General features: G+C 33.2%; 1 protein-coding gene across 1 annotated transcript in view; it reads right to left on the bottom strand.

Annotated features, from left to right (window-relative positions):
* Nucleotides 1–22,480, bottom strand: part of LOC134267343 (uncharacterized) — a gene marked incomplete at its 5' end in the record, with an annotated part of 62,483 nt that overhangs the window by 19,866 nt on the left and 20,137 nt on the right. The window contains 2 exons of the mRNA XM_062749568.1: nt 12,275–12,410; nt 18,632–18,768. Of these exons, the coding sequence (XP_062605552.1) occupies nt 12,275–12,410; nt 18,632–18,768 (273 nt within the window). The remainder of the gene's footprint in view (nt 1–12,274; nt 12,411–18,631; nt 18,769–22,480) is intronic.

The raw sequence follows: 22,480 nt of genomic DNA, 5'->3' as shown, positions 1-22,480 counted from the left end.
AGGGGTTTTGGTGTTAGGGCGGGGCTCTATTGGTTATATAGTGAAAATGCATTGAATCTCTGAAAATCTTCTCTGCTCTGGGTTAATAAATTAACTAACTAAGTACATAGTTATGATGAGCAGGAGTGCCTCTTTCAAATTTTTGAATTTCATGGCCCCAGGGCCAGGGGTTCTTGTGTTAGGGTGAGGCTCTATTGATAGTGAAAATGCATTAAATCACTGAAAATCTTCTTCTCTGCTCTGGGGTATTAAAAAAACTAACTAAGTATATAGTTATGATGAGCAAGAGTGCCTCTTTCAAATTTGTGAATTTCATGGCCCCAGGGTCAGGGGTTTCGGTGTTTGGGCGGGGCTCTATTGGTTATATAGTGAAAATGCTTTGATTAATCTCTGAAATCTTCTTCTCTGCTCTGGGGTATTAAATAAAGTAACGAAGTACATAGTTATGATGAGCAAGAGTGCCTCTTTCAAATTTGTGAATTTCATGGCCCCAGGGTCAGGGGTTCTGGTGTTATGGCGGGGCTGTATATACTGATTATATAGTAAAAATGCATCAAATCTCTGAAAATCTTCTTCTCTGCTCTGGGGTATTAAATAAAGTAACTAAGTACATAGTTATGATGAGCAAGAGTGCCTCTTCCATATTTGTGAATTTCTTGGCCCAGGGTCAGGGGTTTTAGTGCTAGGGAGGGGCTATATAGATTATATAGTGAAAATGCATTATTTTTTTTCAAAAATTTTCTCCTCTGATCCTGGGTATTAAATAAACTAACTAAATACATAGTTATAATGAGCAAGAGTGCCTCTTCCAATTATGTGAATTTCATGGCCCCTATTTCAGGGGTTTTGCTATTTGGTGTAAGGGGACTGGGGGGCTCTTTTGATTTTATAGTGAAAATACATTAGTTCTTTGAAAATCTTTAAAATTCTTGCTCCTGGGTATTATGTCAGTGATCTAAGTATATATATATATATTTATGATGAGGAAAGGTGCATCTAGCAAAATGGTTAATTTCATGCCCCCTGTGTCAGGGGTATCGTGGGGGGGGGGGTGTACATAGTCTGAAAATAAATTAATGCTTTGAATTCTGCTCATTAGTTTTAATCAACCATATTTGATGAAATAACATTTATGATAAAATTTTCAATATTTTGAAATATGTGGCCCCAGGGTCAGTGGTTCCTGTGGGATGGGGTGGGGTGCACAACTGGTTTAGAATGAAAGTGCATTTTCTCTTAGTTACTCTGATCTACCTATCGGTGTTAAGTGACTATCTAGTAAGCATTGCTAAGTGTATAATTATGATAAGCATTGGTGCCTCTTTCAAAATTGTGAATTTCATGGCCTTTGGTTTAAAACACAAACCAAATTCAATTGTTGGAAAGTTGTTACACGATACTCAGGTGACCTATAAGGCCCGTGGGCCTCTTGTTATATCATAATATCGCGTTCTAAAACAACAACACGAGGCGGTTATACGTTTCCGTAGAATCAAGATTAGGTGTTTTTCCTTTGAAGATCACTGTGTTTTAATTTTTTTTTTTGGATACATCATGGCTAAATGTGATTAAACAACCATGCTCTATCAAGTTAGTGTACGCTGGGGTGATGATGAAACAATTCTAATAAATGACACATGACGTACCTTACACAAAATAATAAGGGAAAAAGTAAATACAAAGTCGTATAATGTAAACATAGTGAAGGAATGCATTGTACCTTCCCGAACATAAAAAAATAATTTTGCAGGTCATTTTTTACATCCCAGATGGAATTCACGCAGCGCATTTTTAGGTCACCTGAGTAAACTCAGGTGACCTATTGCTATCTATTGTCGTCCGTCGTCGTGCGTCGTCCGTCGTGCGCCGTGCGTTAACATTTGAATATTTTCAGCTTCTTCTCTGCAACCACTCAACCAATTTTGACCAAATTTGCCACAAAGCATCTATGGGTGAAGGGGAACAAAAGTTGTGAATTTCATGGTCCCTGCCCCCCTGGGGCCTGAGGGGTGGGGTAAAAACCTGTTAAATTAATGAAATCTTTAAAAATCTTCTTTCTTCTTTACTCCTGGACATCAAGAAGTCAAACTGTTTGCATGATTGTAATCAGCGTTGAGTCCTCTACCAAAATTTTGAAATTCATGGCCCCAGGGTCAGGGGTTCTAGTGCTAGGGCGGGGCTAAATTGATTACATAGTGAAAATGCATAAATTCTTTGAGAATCTTCTTCTATACTCATGGGCATTAAATAAACTAACCAAGTACATAGTAATGTTGAATAAGGTGTCCTCTACCAAAATTGTGAAATTCATGGCCCCAGGGTCAGGGGTTCTAGTGCTAGGGCGGGGCTAAATTGATTACATAGTGAAAATGCATAAATTTTTTGAGAATCTTCTTCTCTACTCATGGGCATTAAATAAACTAACCAAGTACATAGTAATGTTGAATAAGGTGGCCTCTACCTACCAAAATTGTGAAATTCATGGCCCCTGGGTCAGGGGCTCTAGTGCTAGGGCGGGGCTTTATTGATTATATAGTGAAAATACATTAATTCTTTAAAAATCTTTTTCTCTACTCCTGGGCATTAAATAAACTAACCAAGTACATAGTTATGTTGAATAAGACTGCCTCTCCCCAATTTGTGAATTTCAGGGCCCCTGGGTCAGGGGTTCTTGTTTTAGGGTGGGGCTCTAATGCTATATAGTGAAATGCATGAATTCTTTGAACATCTTGTCCTTTGCTCCTGGTTAATATGCTAATGATCTAATTACATATTTAAGGCCAGGATTTATTTTATTTTCAGTTTACAAAACCCTCCGCTCAAGGTTTTGAATTTTCAGAAAAAAATAATAATTTTTTTTTCCGATATCAAATTTGAGTCGGGATCGAGATTTCAAATTTACGAACTCGCACTTCCGGTTTAAGATTAAACGGCGGGTAAATAAAGCTAGATCTGCAAAGATAGCTTGGTTTAGTGTAAAATTCATCGCTAAGAGTGCCATTCAAAACGTTTCACCCGTTCAAAGGACAAATAAAATGCTGACGACTTTGTTGCACAATGACATGCTGGTGAGATAATTATGTATTCGTTTCAAAAGTAATTGTCTGTAAATTATTTTCCTCCCACAGGTTTTTAACTGCCCGTGGTAGCTATTGCATATTGCCAGCGACATTGTTTAGGTCTCTGTTATAGCTTACAGTCTAAGCATCCTTCTTCAAAAAAAAAGGGTTGCTTATGCATCAGAAGTAATGAATAAAACTGTAGGAGAAGTTAAGTCCATTTGAGGAAGAAATAATCAATAACCTGAAGAAATAAAAAAAAATTCAACTATTAAAAAGCAAGAATATACAAATATATACAGGCATGTAGTATCATTTGTATCAGCCAGAAAAATTATTTTACGCTCGATTGAAAAACTGTGCACCCTACTCCGCAATACTCCCTGTCTGTTTTATGATAGGAATTATAATTTTAGACATCAAGTATATTTTAGAACAATGTCTACACATTCACCTAACACATATTAAAAAAACGAAGATATATTGAAAGACTTTTAAAGAATTGATTTTTTAAAATTTATTTTGATCAACATCACAAAATTTATATAACTGGCCCAAACTGGCAGATGATGAAATAAGCAATTAAATGTTCTACTTTCCTATTTGTAAGCATTATGTTTCTAGTGGTAAGGAGCCTATTAGGATAGCATAAAAAAAGAATGTACAAATGTTGATAATTGATTTATCAAAAAAAAATTTTTTATTTCCTTCTCCTTCGGGACTTTTTCATTCTCATGTTCTAACTTCTCATAACTAAACCTAAAAAAAAAAAAATGCTGGCCTTATGATGAAGAAAGGGGCCTCTTTCAAAATAGATAATTTCAGGGCCGCTGGGTCAGGGGTACCAGGGGGGTACTTATTTGACTAAAAATAAATTAATGCTTTGAAATCTGCTCTTTGATAAGCAATGGTGCCTCTTTCAAAATTTGTGAATTTCATTGCTATTTGATCAAAACACGAACTAAATACAATCGCTGAAAAGTTGTTACATGATACTCAGGTGACCTATAAGGCCCGTGGACCTCTTGTTAAATGAATGTTTTTGACTCTCATAAACTTGACAAAGCACACAAAATGAACTACAGGAAATGAGGTGAATATTCCGAGACGTCTTGTTTTCTTAATATTCCAACACAAATCTACTTATATCCAGTAATTTGGAGAATCGCTGTACATCTCGGTCAAAAGTGTCCATTTTCCCGTGCGGTATTTCCTGAACGTTTAAATTGCCTATTTGGTATTTATACGAGTGTTAAGATTAATTGTAATGCATAAAATCACAACTGTCATCCCTGGCGTTCAGACTTGAAAGGGGGGGGGGTTAATTCTAAAGTTTGAAAAAAATACAGCGCGCTATACTTTTCGAATCACGTGCTCCGTTTTCATTGGTCATATAAAATTGTATGATGAAATTTTGATAGATCATGAATAACACATGCGTGAGAATACAGTTGAACTACGTACTGATAGGGTAGAAGTGATATATCATGGGTAACTCGGTTCCTGTGAACAATGATACAAAACATATAGAGTACCTTTAAATTCGTGCATCTTCAGATATCAGACTCGGGGGACAACCCCCTCGTCTGATATCTGAAGATACATTCGTTAGAAGATACTCTTATATATTACTGACGTATGCCCGTTTCTAACATCTAAGATGCAAGATGCAGCATAATTAAGCAAGATGCGGCCAACTCATGTTAACATGCGTAATATTTATGTAGACTTGCAAAATATATTTATGTCAACATGCGACTTAATTATGTAGACATGTAACTTAATTATGTGAACATGCAAGTAAATTATGTTAACATGCAAGATACTTATGTTAACATGCGATATAAGTATGTAGACATGCACAAAATATTTATGTTAACATGCGAGATAATTATGTTAACATGCTACTTATAAACACTTGTCAACATGCGAATTATTTATGTCAACATGCGAGTTATATTTTTACATACAATATATTTATGTCAACATACAAGATGATAAGTTGCATATCAACATACAGTCAAACCTGTATTAAGAGACCTTCCAAAGGAGAAAGGAAAAAAAGGTCACATATGACAGGTGGTCTCTTTGCTTATTTTCCGCAGTGTTGAAATATACAATGTTATAAATATCACACGGGTATGTTGAATATATTTTATAACACCTTCTGTTTATTTCTGCTCAACTCTGAAATGCTTTTACAGTTGTCCTGTTAAGAAATAAAAAAAAAATGCTTCATCTGCAAATGGGTCATTTGAATATTGGGAAATATTGTGAACAGAACATCTGAAAATATTAATGTTTTTTCATAAAGTACAAAAAATCTGCAAAGTCAAAAAAAAATTTTCCAAATAATATCTTTTTTATATGATAGCCTATAACTTCGTATGTTTTGCATATTACTAAGAATTCAAACTGTATAATGATTTTGCACTTGGTGTCAAATAAAATTAAATTTATGACTAAAATATTCGTTTAACCCAATTAATTTTTTTTTATTACTGAACTACCGTGTCTATGCCTGTATGTGACCAGGTATTTTAATCACTTCAATTATCACATGGTGTGGGTGCTAGCTAGCATGTGTTTACATACCCATTGGTAACACAATGCACTTAAGAGGCAGTCCACCGAAAAACCAGGCAATAGGTGGCACATCGCATGTCATGGATTTTAATTATTTTTTGCATGTAGACTTATTCAATCAAGTGTTTACAAATGACAACATCAAACAAATTTTTAGTTGTCCTCCAGTCCTATTTTTTGGTAAATGTCTAATTTTCAGTGCAAAAAGGTCAACGTGGGGGTAAAAAAAATACTAGGTTTTTATTTTGTTTTATATGTAACAGATACTCAAAAGCTGGATGTGTCAATCAATATCATTTATAGCATAGACTCTTATCTTTTATATTATGATGAATAAGACTCCAAACTATATTTCTTTAGAAGAAAATTATGTGGTCCAAAATTAAGTTTAACAAGTGAATTTTTGAATTCAGTATCCAATTTTCGATACGATATAAAATCCAATACATTACTATGACAGAATATTTTCCTCATGTTATTATGAATACAACGTACAAACTTTTTAGAGTCATTTAATAAAATTGGTGGGAACAGGTATATTGAGAGAAATAAAAGGAGTCAAATTTACCTAATATTATTTATGAATTTTCCCAAATTAAACCGATCCCGATCGGAATTATATACAGAAGAAAATATTATAATTGTATTGTCTAACTTGGCTCGTTTGTTGTAATATAGTTAAAAAATATACTTTATAAATTTTTATACATGTTTTATTGTTGGAAGTTGCCTTTAGCTTGAAAAAATTATAAATTTTGCATTATTTTCGATCGGGATCGGTTTTATTTCCATCGGGTTTGGTTTTTACCGTGAAATTAGAAATATTCTTCATTTTAATTCATCAGAAATATGCCTATTTCTTTTCAGTCAGCAAAATGTTTAAGTGATTTTGCCCATAGATTCAAATGTATATATTTAAATTCCTAATGTCTTTTACGTACATGAAGATAACAGTGTACATGTGAAACATCTGTTTGATTTCTTGATACACGGTATTTTAAAAAAAGTGTTTGTACATTTATAATGCAACAACTGAGAGCAGACAGCTTAGCTTCATTAAGTATCTTATTTCCAAGTAAATTTTTAAAAAAATGTTCTCAGGAATTAAATATGTGTAGTTAAATTCTATAAGTGCATGGCGAAATTATTCTTGCACGTACCTGCATACAGAAAATATTTTTATGTGTACAGTCTCGGCTTTATCCAAGTTTTTTAAATCTGTCATCTGTTAAGCCTTTTCCCCTTTATTTTCTTCTTTTGCAAAATTTTATTTATGTAAATGAAAAAATAAGTTCTTTAATATATATCATTATTTAAGAGCCCATAAATCGCAAGCAAAAACCAGGGGAGAGGGTGGGGGGGGGGGGGGGTCAAGGCGGCATTATGGCATCATTTTTTCAAAAAACTGGTTTCATGAATGTGAAAACATTTTAGAATTGGCCTACATGGTCACATATTTCAACTCCATATTAAATGTGAGTATGTGATTGTTTCGATCTCCAAATTATAAAAAATAAATAATAAGTAAAAAAGAAAAAAAAAAAGAAAGAAATGTATCACTAAACCATCTTTCGTTATAGTATCAAATTGAAGTGGGGAGCTCAGCAGTGATTTTCCTCAATAAATAATTTCATAGCTGATTTTTCAGGGTTTTTGTTTTATATTTTTAATCGCACCGCTGATTGTTTCTTTTGATTTGAGTGCATAGATAAAATGATTCAAGTTTTTACAAATATCGTGAGGTAAACATCTCAACTTTGTTAATCTAAAATATTCCCGGATAATCAGAAGAAAAAACCTCGTCACATCCCAATTACATAAAAATTGTTCATTATAAACACTAAATTAATTATTTTTACGCATATCCTTCATGTAGTAAATCAGTTAAAAATAGTTTTCAATCATGTATAAGATATATAAAAATATTAGTTATTATTTAGGATAATGCACTCTGTAGAGTAATTGAACGGAAAATTCTTTGCACTTCTCTGGAAAACTTACAGTAACTATTTAATTGTGACGCAGTATTAGTCCTGACAGGTATATGACGTCACTGATACATCAATGAAAACGTGGATTCAACCTGAATAATACAGCCCATTTTAACCTAAATATTACGTTTAAAGGCCTAAATGAATTCTATTTTGAAAATAAAGTAGATATTTTATGTTAAGTAATTTTCTTTAGTGTATCGATCTTAAATATTTCGCTACGATTCCGATAGTAAGGGTGTTTATAAGATTTACCGATGCCACGGGAGATAACTCTTGTATCGCAAAATTTCATAAAAACGTCTATATATTTAGCCAGATAACTAAGCCAAAAGTGTTTTTCCCACCAATTTTATTTTTGAAACAGAAAGACTAAATATTTCTAGATTTAGTTCAGCGTAAATTATAGTCCTGTTAAAAATGTATTGGAAATTACAGTTCTTTGTTTCTGACCTAAATTCAATGGTTTATATAGGGGAATTCAATAACACGAAAGAAAAGGATATTTTACTAAATAAGCAGTTTTCAAACAAATCTTCAAATACATTATTTCTTTTGGACTATATTGATATTGCTTTTAATAAAATATCAAATATTCCTCACATTCGATGTGCCGCCTATCAATACAATACTGCCTGGTTTTTCGGTGGACTGCCTCTTAATTAACAAATAACTAAATCCAAGATGTTTATTTAAGCAATAAAATGCTTTCTTTGTTTGTTAGTACTGGAATTAACGGAAGCAGCTGTTGCAGAAAAAATACAAAATTACGCGGGTTATGTAATTTTTTTCTGCAATAGCTGCGACATTCATTCCCGTACTAACAACCAAAGAAAGGCATTTTATTGTTTATAGTTATATCTTTTTAAATAATCATTTAAAGTAGGATTAAAAAGATTAATTATTGTATTAATGATGCGAACGTCTTTATACGTTTCATTGATGGAACAGCCACTGATCAAGAAATCTGTACAGACGACATGCCTAATGTAGTTCATGCAGTGATTAACGCAATGGGTTTTCTTAAGAAATAAAGGAGAAAGTATTCAGTGAATGTAAATATTTAAGAGGCAGTCCACCGAAAAACCAGGCAGTATTGTATTGATAGGCGGCACATCGAATGTGAGGAATATTTGATATTTTATTAAAAGCAATATCAATATAGTCCAAAAGAAATAATGTATTTGAAGATTTGTTTGAAAACTGCTTATTTAGTAAAATATCCTTTTCTTTCGTGTTATTGAATTCCCCTATATAAACCATTGAATTTAAGTCAGAAACAAAGAACTGTAATTTCCAATACATTTTTAACAGGACTATAATTTACGCTGAACTAAATCTAGAAATATTTAGTCTTTCTGTTTCAAAAATAAAATTGGTGGGAAAAACACTTTTGGCTTAGTTATCTGGCTAAATATATAGACGTTTTTATGATATTTTGCGATACAAGAGTTATCTCCCGTGGCATCGGTAAATCTTATAAACATCCTTACTATCGGAATCGTAGCGAAATATTTAAGATCGATACACTAAAGAAAATTACTTAACATAAAATATCTACTTTATTTTCAAAATAGAATTCATTTAGGCCTTTAAACGTAATATTTAGGTTAAAATGGGCTGTATTATTCAGGTTGAATCCACGTTTTCATTGATGTATCAGTGACGTCATATACCTGACTAATACTGCGTCACAATTAAATAGTTACTGTAAGTTTTCCAGAGAAGTGCAAAGAATTTTCCGTTCAATTACTCTACAGAGTGCATTATCCTAAATAATAACTAATATTTTTATATATCTTATACATGATTGAAAACTATTTTTTAACTGATTTACTACATGAAGGATATGCGTAAAAATAATTAATTTAGTGTTTATAATGAACAATTTTTATGTAATTGGGATGTGACGAGGTTTTTTCTTCTGATTATCCGGGAATATTTTAGATTAACGAAGTTGAGATGTTTACCTCACGATATTTGTAAAAACTTGAATCATTTTATCTATGCACTCAAATCAAAAGAAACAATCAGCGGTGCGATTAAAAATATAAAACAAAAACCCTGAAAAATCAGCTATGAAATTATTTATTGAGGAAAATCACTGCTGAGCTCCCCACTTCAATTTGATACTATAATGAAAGATGGTTTAGTGATACATTTCTTTTCTTTTCTTTTTTTTTTTTACTTATTATTTATTTTTTATAATTTGGAGATCGAAACAATCACATACTCACATTTAATATGGAGTTGAAATATGTGACCATGTAGGCCAATTCTAAAATGTTTTCACATTCATGAAACGAGTTTTTGAAAAAATGATGCCATGATGCCGCCTTGACCCCCCCCCCCCCCTCTCCCCTGGTTTTTGCTTGCGATTTATGGGCTCTTGAATAATGATATATATTAAAGAACTTATTTTTTCATTTACATAAATAAAATTTTGCAAAAGAAGAAAATAAAGGGGAAAAGGCTTAACAGATGACAGATTTAAAAAACTTGGATAAAGCCGAGACTGTACACATAAAAATATTTTCTGTATGCAGGTACGTGCAAGAATAATTTCGCCATGCACTTATAGAATTTAACTACACATATTTAATTCCTGAGAACATTTTTTTAAAAATTTACTTGGAAATAAGATATTTAATGAAGCTAAGCTGTCTGCTCTCAGTTGTTGCATTATAAATGTACAAACACTTTTTTTAAAATACCGTGTATCAAGAAATCAAACAGATGTTTCACATGTACACTGTTATCTTCATGTACGTAAAAGACATTAGGAATTTAAATATAAACATTTGAATCTATGGGCAAAATCACTTTAACATTTTGCTGACTGAAAAGAAATAGGCATATTTCTGATGAATTAAAATGAAGAATATTTCTAATTTCACGGTAAAAACCAAACCCGATGGAAATAAAACCGATCCCGGTCGAAAATAATGCAAAATTTATAATTTTTTCAAGCTAAAGGCAACTTCCAACAATAAAACATGTATAAAAATTTATAAAGTATATTTTTTAACTATATTACAACAAACGAGCCAAATTAGACAATACAATTATAGTATTTTCTTCTGTATATAATTCCGATCGGGATCGGTTTAATTTGGGAAAATTCATAAATAATATTAAGTAAATTTGACTCCTTTTATTTCTCTCAATATACCTGTTCCCACAAATTTTATTAAATGACTCAAAAGTTTGTACGTTGTATTCATAATAACATGAGGAAAATATTCTGTCATAGTAATGCATTGGATTTTATAACGTATCGAAAATTGGATACTGAATTCAAAAATTCACTTGTTAAACTTAATTTTGGACCACATAATTTTCTTCTAAAGAAATATAATTTGGAGTCTTATTCATCATAATATAAAAGATAAGAGTCTATGCTACAAATGATATTGATTTACACATCCAGCTTTTGAGTATCTGTTACATATAAAACAAAATAAAAACCTAGTACTTTTTTACCCTCACGTTGACCTTTTTGCACTTAAAATTAGACTTTTACCAAAAATAGGACTAGAGGACCACTAATTTTTTTTTTGATATTGTCATGTGTAAACACTTGCTTTAATAAGTCTACATGCAAAAAATAATTAAAATCCATGACATGCGATGTGCCACCTATTGCCTGGTTTTTCGGTGGACTGCCTCTTAAAGTTAAACAGGCAGATTTTATAGCTGAATATCCATTTGGCCCTTATAGCATGAAATGATTTCGGGATCGACCTCCAACGTCTATTTTTCAAAATGGCGCTCGATAACTGGGCAGAAAAACGTTATGTTTATGTTTTAGATTTTAATGTTTATACAATAAATATCAAAGCGTAAGTAAAAATATTCATTCTTAAATGTTTTATTCAAATTGTATAATTCTTGAATGAAATAAAAGCGTTTCTGTAGTTGTTTTGAACCAAAAACGTATCATGCTCGACCGAAATCGAAAGTAGGAATCGGAAATTATGTAGTCGTTTAATTCAGGTAAAATTGCTTGAAATTACTGAAAATGGTCGGGAAAATCACGGTCGTTGGTCGCATTAGACAGGTGGTCGTTAAATACAGGTAGAATATATATGGAAAAGCGTTGGGGGGAATTCTTACGGTCACATGTCACAGTGAGTCGCTTAATACAGTGGGTCGCTATGGCAGTTTTGACTGTACACATCTTGCATGTTGACATAATTGCCTTGCATGTTGACATAAATAAGTTGCATGTCTACATAATTATCTTGCATGTTGACATATATAAGTCGCATGTCTTTATAATTATCTTGCATCTATTATGTCAGATAAAGGCGTTAGTTCAGTAACATTATCTTAAAAGATTGGTAACTTACATGTCAACTTACAATAATTTAATTGCATGATGACATAAATATATTGCATGTTTACATAATATATCTTGCATTTTGGGGGCAGAAATATGCCACCATAAATATCTTCATCTTTTTTGCAGATTTATGTACAATCAGAAGAACTGGTCCATACACAGTTACCCCTTTACACGCTGCACTTCGATCACTTTCAAGTTACTATTATTGCTCATTTCATCAAATATACTATCAGTGACTTATATAGTTAGACAAATCTTTATAAGATATATGTAAGCATTAGAATTTTTACCCACAAAACCCGGTCCAGTTTCGCGCAGCACGAGCATCTACTGCATTTCCAAAATGGCGTAATCCAAAGCAGTTTTGCATGTAAAGATGAAATTTATTACTTTTCTTTTCCGCACATTCCAAACCTTGTAAGTATACTGCAAAAATATTTCTGATTATTCGTTTGAATTTGCAAATCATAAGAAAATAAGAACCGTGAATCAATTCTCTATAATACTAGTATCAATGACGCACAGATTTATGGAGACATGCATGTACTATGAGTAGTCTGGTTCCCTGGCTCATCCTTGCTAAGACAGGAGAGCTAGTAGACCCTTTCATAAAACATCAAGTTAGTACTTCTATAAATTTCCATCGTACGAGTTTATTCCTTTAAAGTCAAGATCTAGTAAATGTTCCTAGACTAACTTTTTGGTGCTAGATCCATTATAACGTCACAATCACTTTCAACTTTCTTTTTCCCGAACTTTACGGCTCTTAGAATAATGTATAAAATAGAGTATTTTCATAGAATTCAATTGGAAATTATGTAAAAAGTAGTCCCGATACCTATATTATATTTGACATTATCTTAAAAAAGAGACTCAGAAGATACAAATTACCGTTTTCTGAAAGACTGTAGGCAATCTGGATACATTTTCTTAGTATGATATGGAAAAAAACTCCCATATTGAAGACTGGTTTTCTTAATTTTTCATTGAAAATGACAGTTTAAAGTATGGATTTTCATCTTGTTTTCCTAAAAAGTTTGCCCCGAAACACCTTATTTGACCAATCTAATGTTATAAAGCATCATTAAAGGAATTTATTTCTTCAATTTGATAAATCTGTAGGCATCTTTCATTTACTAGATCTTGACCTTAAACTAACAGTCTAACCTTTTCTTAAGTAAAAATCGATATTTATTATTTTAATGCCCTGTTCACACGGAGAGTTTTAATCGAATTAAACGTAAAGTTACTGCAAATTAGCTTCGCTAAGCGTTCACATGGAGAATTTAATGCGAATTAGTTTAATCCGAATTAATTTACTGCGCATTAAAGTACTTTGCATTAGCTCCGTGTGAACGCTAAGCGAAGCTAATTCGATTTAAATTTTGACGCATGCGTAAGGCCAGAATTAAGTCACAGGACACGTGTTGGTGGTTATACATAGGTCAAAAATTGAGGGAAAGTATGTTAATCACTAAAATCAATGAATACCTGTAGCCACTACATGATGTATCAAAGATGGATCTGCATACATGACGTGATTTACAAATGACGTCATAATAGACTTACTGGCGCCTGAATGTAGAAGAAAATGTTTAATTCGCATTAGTTTACTTAGCATTAGCTGTCGTGTGAACGCAATTTAATTCGCATTAATTTGATTCGCATTGGTTTACATCGCATTAATTTACTGCGAATTAAACTCGTCGTCTGAACAGGGCATAAATTGCGTTCACACGACAGCTAATGCGAAGTAAACTAATGCGAATTAAAAAATTTCCTCTTCATTCTCCGTGTGAACGCTGAGTAACTTTACGTTTAACAGGTTGGGGGGAAACGTAAATTCCGCTATAATAGTGGTATTTCACTATTATAGTGAAATTACGCTATATTTCCCGTCGTGGATACTCTCAATTTCATCCGATACCATGCAAGGCGTTTGAACCGCAAGTCATGGTGGGTATTAAAATGAACAAAAACTGTCATGATTGCATGTTTTGAATTTTAATTAATTTTCTACCATTGCGTTTAATAATGCGAGCACTCTTTTTTTTAACGGAAGTTGCATTTTTAACATAGCAACCGATGATTGCGGGGGTAATTAAGCCTGTTTGAATCTCACTTATTGCTCATTAATGTGCACAAGTTGACTCTTGTTGCGATTGTCAACTTAAACTGGAAAGGTTTTATGGAATTAAACAAGAAATAGATTATTTCTGTCTGCATGGTTACGGGTATGGAGGCCCGTTATGGTAAACGGAAAGACCCATTATTATCGCAGCGGCTGATCTTTCTGTGCATGGTTGTGTTAGATAGTGAACATGGGAATTGAGAAGTAATTTTATAATTCAGAATTGAGAAGTTATTTTATTATTCAGCATAATACTTCTTTGATAACATGTAGAAAATCATAAGTAAAATATTTTTTTTAATGCTTAATAAACAAAATTAAAATATTATTGTTATACAGTTTCAATTTCATTGTTATTTCTCATCAAGATATTTGATAATTTTTGACTATATAAAAAGAGTTTACAAAAGGTACTATATAGAAATAAAAGGAAATTTTGAATTTCCGGTTGCATCATAACGACGTGGTACATATAGTTCATGGTTAATAAAAAATCAAAAACTGTTCAGCTCATAGAAATTGAATATGCTACAGACCTGCAAATGTTGTGAATGATAAAAGAATAATTTCGATTCCATATTTTGCAAAGCGCCTTGCGGCATAACCTATACTGCATAAACGATAGAAATTATCACGTGATCAGGACCCAAGGAACACGTGGTTCGGTCATTTTTATTTCAGACTGTCTTCAAAGCAATATAAATAAATATTTTTTTTAAAAAATAAATACGCACATAGATATTTAAGTGCATTTGCTCATCAGATGGATTAATCAAGTCCATAGGAGTCGGAAGCAAATTGAAAGGGGGGGGGGGGGGCTAAACCAATAAAAAAGGTAAACCTCAATTTTCAATACATAGAAAATGTCTATCACTGCAAAATAAAAAAAAAAGTGGGGGCTAAGCCCCCCTCCCCCGGTTCTGACGCATATGAAGTCAGTGATAAAAGATTTGATTGAAAATGAAAATATAGGCTTCTCGTGATTCTAGTTCAGCTTTGAATATCTTATACTTCCATTGCATGGTTATGCATTCAAAATTGTGATAGTACTTTATCAAATGCTAAATTGTTTGCGGTCGATTTGGTCTTGACATAAATTTTTGATTGTGGAAAATATGAATTGAGTCAAAGATATTTTAGACACATCTTATGCTGAATATTGAGCAGTGGTGATTGGTTATTTGAAGTTTCCTTGTGTTTTAAACAATAATACAATAGCATAATTCGAAAAGCTTGAAAAATTAATACTTCTGGTGTGATTTTTGTTACATTCTTTCATTTCCTAGAATATAATTAGATATAAATATTTTTAAATAGCAAGAAAAAAACTACAGCTATTTCTCTCAGGTTTTAAAGTTAAATCATTCTTGCCTAAGTGCCTAACTAGAAAGTGTTAAATAAGATTCATTTGTGCAGAGTTAAAAAGATTGTTCCAATCATAATTATTTGAACATGTTTAAAATAAGGTTACAGGCACTCTTGTCAAATATTCCGGACACCAAAATAAATTGAGTCTTTTTTCTGAAATAAACAATTAACCAGCAGAAATTATATATATTTTCTAGAATCGTTTTTATTTTTTAAAAAGTAATTTTTTGATTATTTATTATAAATTGATTTTGTAAAGAGGATAGAAATCGAATTTATCATTACACTCTTTTTTTTATTTTTGCCATAATGTGTCTTTTCGTTTTCCATAACGAGCCTCCATACCCGTAACCATGCAGACAGAAATAATCCTTTTATTGTTTAATTCCATAAAACCTTTTCAGTGCAAGTTGACAATTGTAACAAGCATCAATTTGTGCACGTTAATGAACAATAAGTGAGATTCAAACAGGCTTAGATACTAAAAAAAAGTGCTGCAATCATCGGTTGCTATGTTAAAAATGCAACTCCACCGTTAAAAAAAAGAGTGCTCGCATTATTAAACGCAACAGAAGAAAATTAATTAAATTTCAAAACATGAAAGCCTGACAGTTTTTGTTCATTTTAATACCCACCATGACTTGCGGTTCAAATGCCTTGATTCAGTTTTAGAAGGTAACAAAATACTATTATCATGGTATCGGATGAAATTGAGGGTATCCACGACGGGAAATATAGCGTAATTTCACTATACTGTAATAGTGAAATACCACTATTATAGCGGAATTTACGTTTCCCCCTAACCTGTTTAATTCGAATCAAACTCTCCGTGTAAACAGGGCAATAATTCGCATTTATTTGATTCGCATTAATTTACTGCGAATTAAACTCGCATAAAAAATTGTTTCCCTCCGAAAATGTATGACGTTGGTTCAATGTAACATGACGTCATGATTTAACTGTTGGAGTATCATTGATATTTATGAAGAATAAATATACTGGATATGGAGTTCCGCCGTAAAAAAACAGATTTGTCAACTCCTTATTTTGCTCTAATAAAACCCATGAAAAACTCAAAATGTGTGACAATTGCCATCAGCATTCTTATCTCATGGGCACAATCTTTTTTTTTTTAATAATTCAATTTATTCTAGAGGACAAGATAGGCTAAGACCCCTTTTTGGCCCCCTGATTTTGGGTATTTTTCAGAATGATGTTACAGTTTATCAATTAAAAACCTGCCACAAATGAGTATTGGTTCTAATTTTTTGGAATACACAAATGAGTATTGGTTCTAATTTTTTGGAATACACAGAGGGTCAGAAAATATGTAAATTTTCCATTTTTTTTCTTCATTTTAATGCCAATTTTCAGCACATTTTCTTTCGGAAAAACGAAGAGCACAAGCTTGCCTATCTAACAAATTTACATATTTCATGGAAAAATCTCAAGTAGACATATTAGTCAAGCTTGTGCTCTATGTTTTCCGAAGAGAAAAAATATCTAAAATATTATGACAATTCACCAGAAATGAGAAAATTTGGGAGAATGTCCTTCTTCTGTACCCTACAGTGACTTTCATATATGCTTTGAATCCAAATTAGTGCTGTTTTTTATTTCAAAATTTTACCCTTGTTCTGATTTTTACATCAGATAAGGCACCATATTCGGCCATTATCCTATCTTGTCATTAACCAAAAATGTCATGGCTCCTAAGGAGAACGACGGGCAAACATCAAATTTTGAAACAAGAGGCCCCGGGGCCACATCGCTCACCTGAGCAATTGGCTAGGAAAAACAGATATCAGATCAGAACTGAAAGTTTACTGAGGTTGGGGGGGGGCTTGAATTTTAACCCCCCAGGGGGTCATGATTTGAATAAACTAGAATTTACACTACCTGAGGATGATTCCACATGAGTTTCATCTTTCCTGGCCCAGTGGTTCTTGAGAAGAAGATTTTTAAAGATTTTTCCTAATATATTCGTATGTAAAACTTTGATCGGCCATTTTGGCCCCACCCTACCCCCGGGGGTCATGATTTGAACAAATTTGAATCTACACTACCTAAGGATGATTCCACATGAGTTTAATCTTTCCTGGCCCAGTGGTTCTTGAGAAGAAGATTTTTAAAGATTTTTCCTATATATTCCTATGTAAAACTTTGACCGGCCATTTTTGCCCCACCCTAACCCCGGGGGTCATGATTTGAACAAACTTGAATCTACACTACCTGAGGATGATTCCACATGAGTTTCATCTTTCCTGACCCAGTGGTTCTTGAGAAGAAGATTTTTAAAGATTTTTCCTTTATATACCTATGTACATGTAAAACTTTGGTCGGCCATTTTGGCCCCACCCTACCCCCGGGGGTCATGATTTGAACAAACTTGAATCTTCACTACCTGAAGATGATTCCACATGAGTTTCATCTTTCCTGACCCAGTGGTTCTTGAGAAGAAGATTTTTAAAGATTTTTCCTATATATTCCTATGTAAAACTTTGACCGGCCATTTTTGCCCCACCCTACCCCCGGGGGTCATGATTTGAACAAACTTGAATCTACACTACCTGAGGATGCTTCCACACAAATATCATCAATTATGGCTTTGTTATTCTTGAGAAGAAGATTTTTAAAGAATGTTCCTATATATTTCTATGTAAAAATTTGGTCGGCCATTGTGGCCCCGCCCTACCCCCGGGGGTCATGATTTGAACAAATTTTAATCTACACTACCTGAGGATGTTTCCCCATAAGTTTTATCTTTCCTGGCCCAGTGGTTCTTGAGAAGAAGATTTTTAAAAGATACCACAAAATTTTCATTAATTCCCATTTATCTCCCCTTGAATGAGGGCATGGCACTTCATTTGAACAAACTTGAATTCCCTTTACCCAAGGATGGTTTGTGGCAAGTCTGGTTGAAATTGGCCTAGCGGTTCTTTAGAAGAAGTCGAAAATGTGAAAAGTTAACAACAACGACGACGACAACGACGACAGACAACGGACAAATTGTGATCAAAAAAGCTCACTTGAGCCTTTGGCTCAGGTGAGCTAAAAAAAATTTAAGTTGTAGTTGTCATTTTTCCACTAAAAAATAAACTACTCATATTTGAAAGAAGACTGTACGTATTTATGACCTAATCCTTACTTTCTTTGTTTTCACACAGCCCAAACATCACTGACTGTAGGGACCGCTTACTCATCATCAGTGGATTAGCGTCAAGATAATTTGGACACATTAGAATAATACTTTCGTAACAGACGAAAAACTGTTCCAAGTTCATCCTGAAATGCAATGATAAATAATAAGCAAAGCATATATGATAATGTATCCAAGGCTTACTTCAAAATAGCGATTGTTAAAAAGCATATTTGTTCTCTTACTTTATGACTGGTTGCCTTCTGTCATTATAGAATTATAACTGATATTTATATTCAGCAAGGAAAAAGCATATCAGCAAGGAAAAAGCATATATTAGTTCAGTATCGAAAAGTTTACCCCGGGGAGGGGACTTGAATTTTATAATAGCTGCGGATGACTCTTTATTAATATAGCATATAAATTTGCTATTCTTCAGAAAAAAAAAGATTGTCTTAAAAAAAAACACACATAGTAGGAGCAATACAAATGTAAGATAGTTTTGTCATACTTTTTTAGATGCGTTATTATACCCCCCGCTTGAAAAGCGGGAGGGTATATAGTAATCGGTATTTCCGTCCGTCCGTCCGTCTGTGACGCTTTGGGGTACCCATCTCTTATCCGCAACTCCTCTCATACCACTGAATGAAATTTGATGAAACTTGCACAGAATCTTTATTACATATTGCCATTGTGCACCTCCTATTTTACTTTTTGATCCGACACATATTTTGGGTTTCCCGGCCACAGGAAAACATGGACTTTTTCACCAGTTAAAACCATATGGGAGGCGGGGGGTATCATTTAGTAAGCTCATCCCTCACAGTACCTCTAGTTTAATTGTTAACTTTACAGCTATTCCACAAATCTCACAGACAAAAAGACCAGATTTTGCAAAAATGCCTATCAAAAAAAAATCTCAATTTTCTTTTGTATGTTTCTGATGCAATTTCTTCAAAGCAAAAATGGGCTATCAAAAGCATTCGCGATATTTTTGGCTATCATTTGTGTCTGTGTGGCATATAAGATATTGAACAAGAAACATATATTGACGCAAGCGTCAAAAATCGGCCGCAAACCAATTAATTGTTCCTTTTATGGAGCAACTAAAGACTGGAATGGTGATCTGTTTTAAAATATCTTATATGTATCTGTTAATATATATCCTCGTGACATTAAACGCTTGTGCACGACATTGCATGATTTTCTTATAATTATATAATGCATGTTCAGTATTACATGTATATGTAAGCAAAGTACCCCAGGTCCTCTGCGTCAACAAACCGTGGGCCTGCATAATTAAGAGGCATTCACAATAAAAGTTTAAAACTAAAGTTTAATATAATCTACAACTAGATATGCAGTGTAGTTTTAATTTAATAAAAACGCAACAAATATGTGTGGCTCATTGCTCTCTCTCTTAGAGGAAAAAACTAAACTCCCTCTACTTTCTTCTCTTTCAGTTTCTTTGAGTTGTAGCGGGAAAATTCTTGGCACATTGTAAAACGTGCATTATCCTCGTCTGCTAAGGGCAAAATCTTGTAATATTCTGAAGCCTGCTAGGTCTTTTGATGAATTAACATTTAACCATATTTTTGAAAATTTTTATATATGTACATGTGTACACGGCATTTTAGAATAAATACGTACAATAAATCCTGTTTAAATAGAGAAAGTAAAATTGTACAATATACATAACGCGGTCTTTGCTTTAGACTATACCCAACACATGTCCTAATTTTCTCCGCACCTCAAACATGTCTGAAGGCCGGTATTATAAGATTTGTATTGTAATACAAAATCTTACTGTGTATACACTCTTAATACAGTGTATCATAAGATTTTTCGAATCTTATAAAACTGTATTAAGAATAGAGCAATGCTCTATTTCCTAATTACAAGTCTTATCTAACCCATCACTTTCAACCAATGAAATGTAATGACACTAGGGGTCATCCATTTTTATCATTAGTAAAAAATACACATGATAAATGATAATGGTCTACTTTACAGGTAAAGACATCGAAAAACTCGTGGCTTAATGGGAAGGGCAAAATGACGTGTGGAAGATATCACTCAGTGCATAGTACGATGATAGACACTGCTATCAGAGCCGCATCCTCCATTGTTATTACTTTGACAGAGAGAAATATGGCGGTGAAAGACACGTTGGAATACGTAGTTTATTTACAATCTTATAAGATATGTATTATCGTGAGTACAAGAAAGTATTATGATACAAAAGTATTATAATACTTGTATTATGCTACAAATCTCATCGTGTATACCGGCCTTAAGTTTCTCAATCAGGATTGGATGAAATATTTACATCATTCTTTATTTAAAAAATTAATTTGATATTTATTGTGCGTTCTTGTTAAACATTTAGACGCTCTTTTTAATATACTATTATATCAATGTTAAATATTTTTATTTAAATTGTTCTTAACTCCGCAGAAACGCACAGCGACTTAAAACTTTCATATCATATAACCGACCGCCTCCTGGCGGCCGGTAATGATCTTTAATGACCTTGAACTGAGATGAGATAATATTTATTTAAAGTTGGGTACATCAACATCAAAAAATTAGCTCTGAAAAGCTATTTCTCCGACTATCAAAAGCAGGAGTTCTGTCCAGGATTTGAAATTCTTGGGTAATTATGACATTCAGATAGTACCGGGTATATCTTTTGTTAACCACATAAATTTCTTTTCGGTTACATTATTAATGTGTTTTTTTTGGGGGGGGGGGATGGTTGGTGTTCCTTGGAGTCGAACCTTGTTGCTTTAGTGTGCGTGTTGGTGTGTTGATTCGGCTATCCAGTTAGTACGTATTACGTTGGTAATATCTGTTATCTCACTTATGTGCTTTACTACATTTAAATCTCTTTTAGGGTTTATTTTGCGGCATGCGGTGATTCGGTTCTAAGGGTATTTAAACTCGTGTTTTATGTTCTTTGTAATAGTAAGATCATATGAGAGAAATCTTCGTCATGAAGAATGGGCGGAGCGAAGCGGAGCCCATTTTTCGTGACGAAGATGTCTCTTCATATGATCTTACTGACTTAGAACAGAACCTCAGCCAATCAAATGAATGGATTAAAAATAAACTCCTCCCACGGCTGTGTCATGTAAAAGGCTCAACTTGACCGCTCGTTGTACATATCGAGCACGCAATCAATATCGAACACACGCGGTTTCAGAATGGACTCCCAACCCATTCAGGTTAGCACGGGATTATATGAAATTGCTTGATTTAGTGGGGAAATGGTATGGTGAAGATATTAAAGATACTGAACTAATGAAAACCCATGAACAAGAATCGAAATAGCTATATTTTTGAAAAATAATTGTGTTAAGATGACAAGGCCCCAGTCAGCAGGAGTAGGTATCGCTGTCTAATATCAAATAAAAAATTGATGAAAATTGTGATTAAATCTGTCTTCAAAGACAAAGTTCATCTCTGATATACATGACGATGGTTGTATTTTCTGCATGTACCGAAATGTGAAAAAAAATAATATTCAAAAACAGGTGACAAAAGATTACAGTGGAAGAAAAAGTGTAGCAAGGCCTAGAAAGTTTAAATATCATTGTAAACAGCATGTGGGTTTTGAATAGTTTCTTTTTGTGTGCTGAACAAAGACCAATGAAGACACACCCATATAACTGTCAAGTGAACCATTCAGACACCCTTGAATTTTTCAGAAATAGAAGAATTCTTCACCATGAAGAATCATTTCTTCGCGAGAAATGGAAGCATTTGATTGGCTGAATAAGTAGGTTATGTTCTAATGTCATTCGACAAGTAAGCCACGACTTATCAATAAGAATTAAAGATGTCCGATCAGACGGC

The sequence above is a fragment of the Saccostrea cucullata genome, unplaced genomic scaffold (genome assembly GCF_032062105.1).
Source record: "Saccostrea cucullata isolate Sc308-1 unplaced genomic scaffold, CSIRO_AGI_Scuc_v1 ctg3474, whole genome shotgun sequence".
NCBI lineage: Eukaryota > Metazoa > Mollusca > Bivalvia > Ostreida > Ostreidae > Saccostrea > Saccostrea cuccullata.
This window is presented reverse-complemented; position numbering and strand designations above follow the sequence as displayed.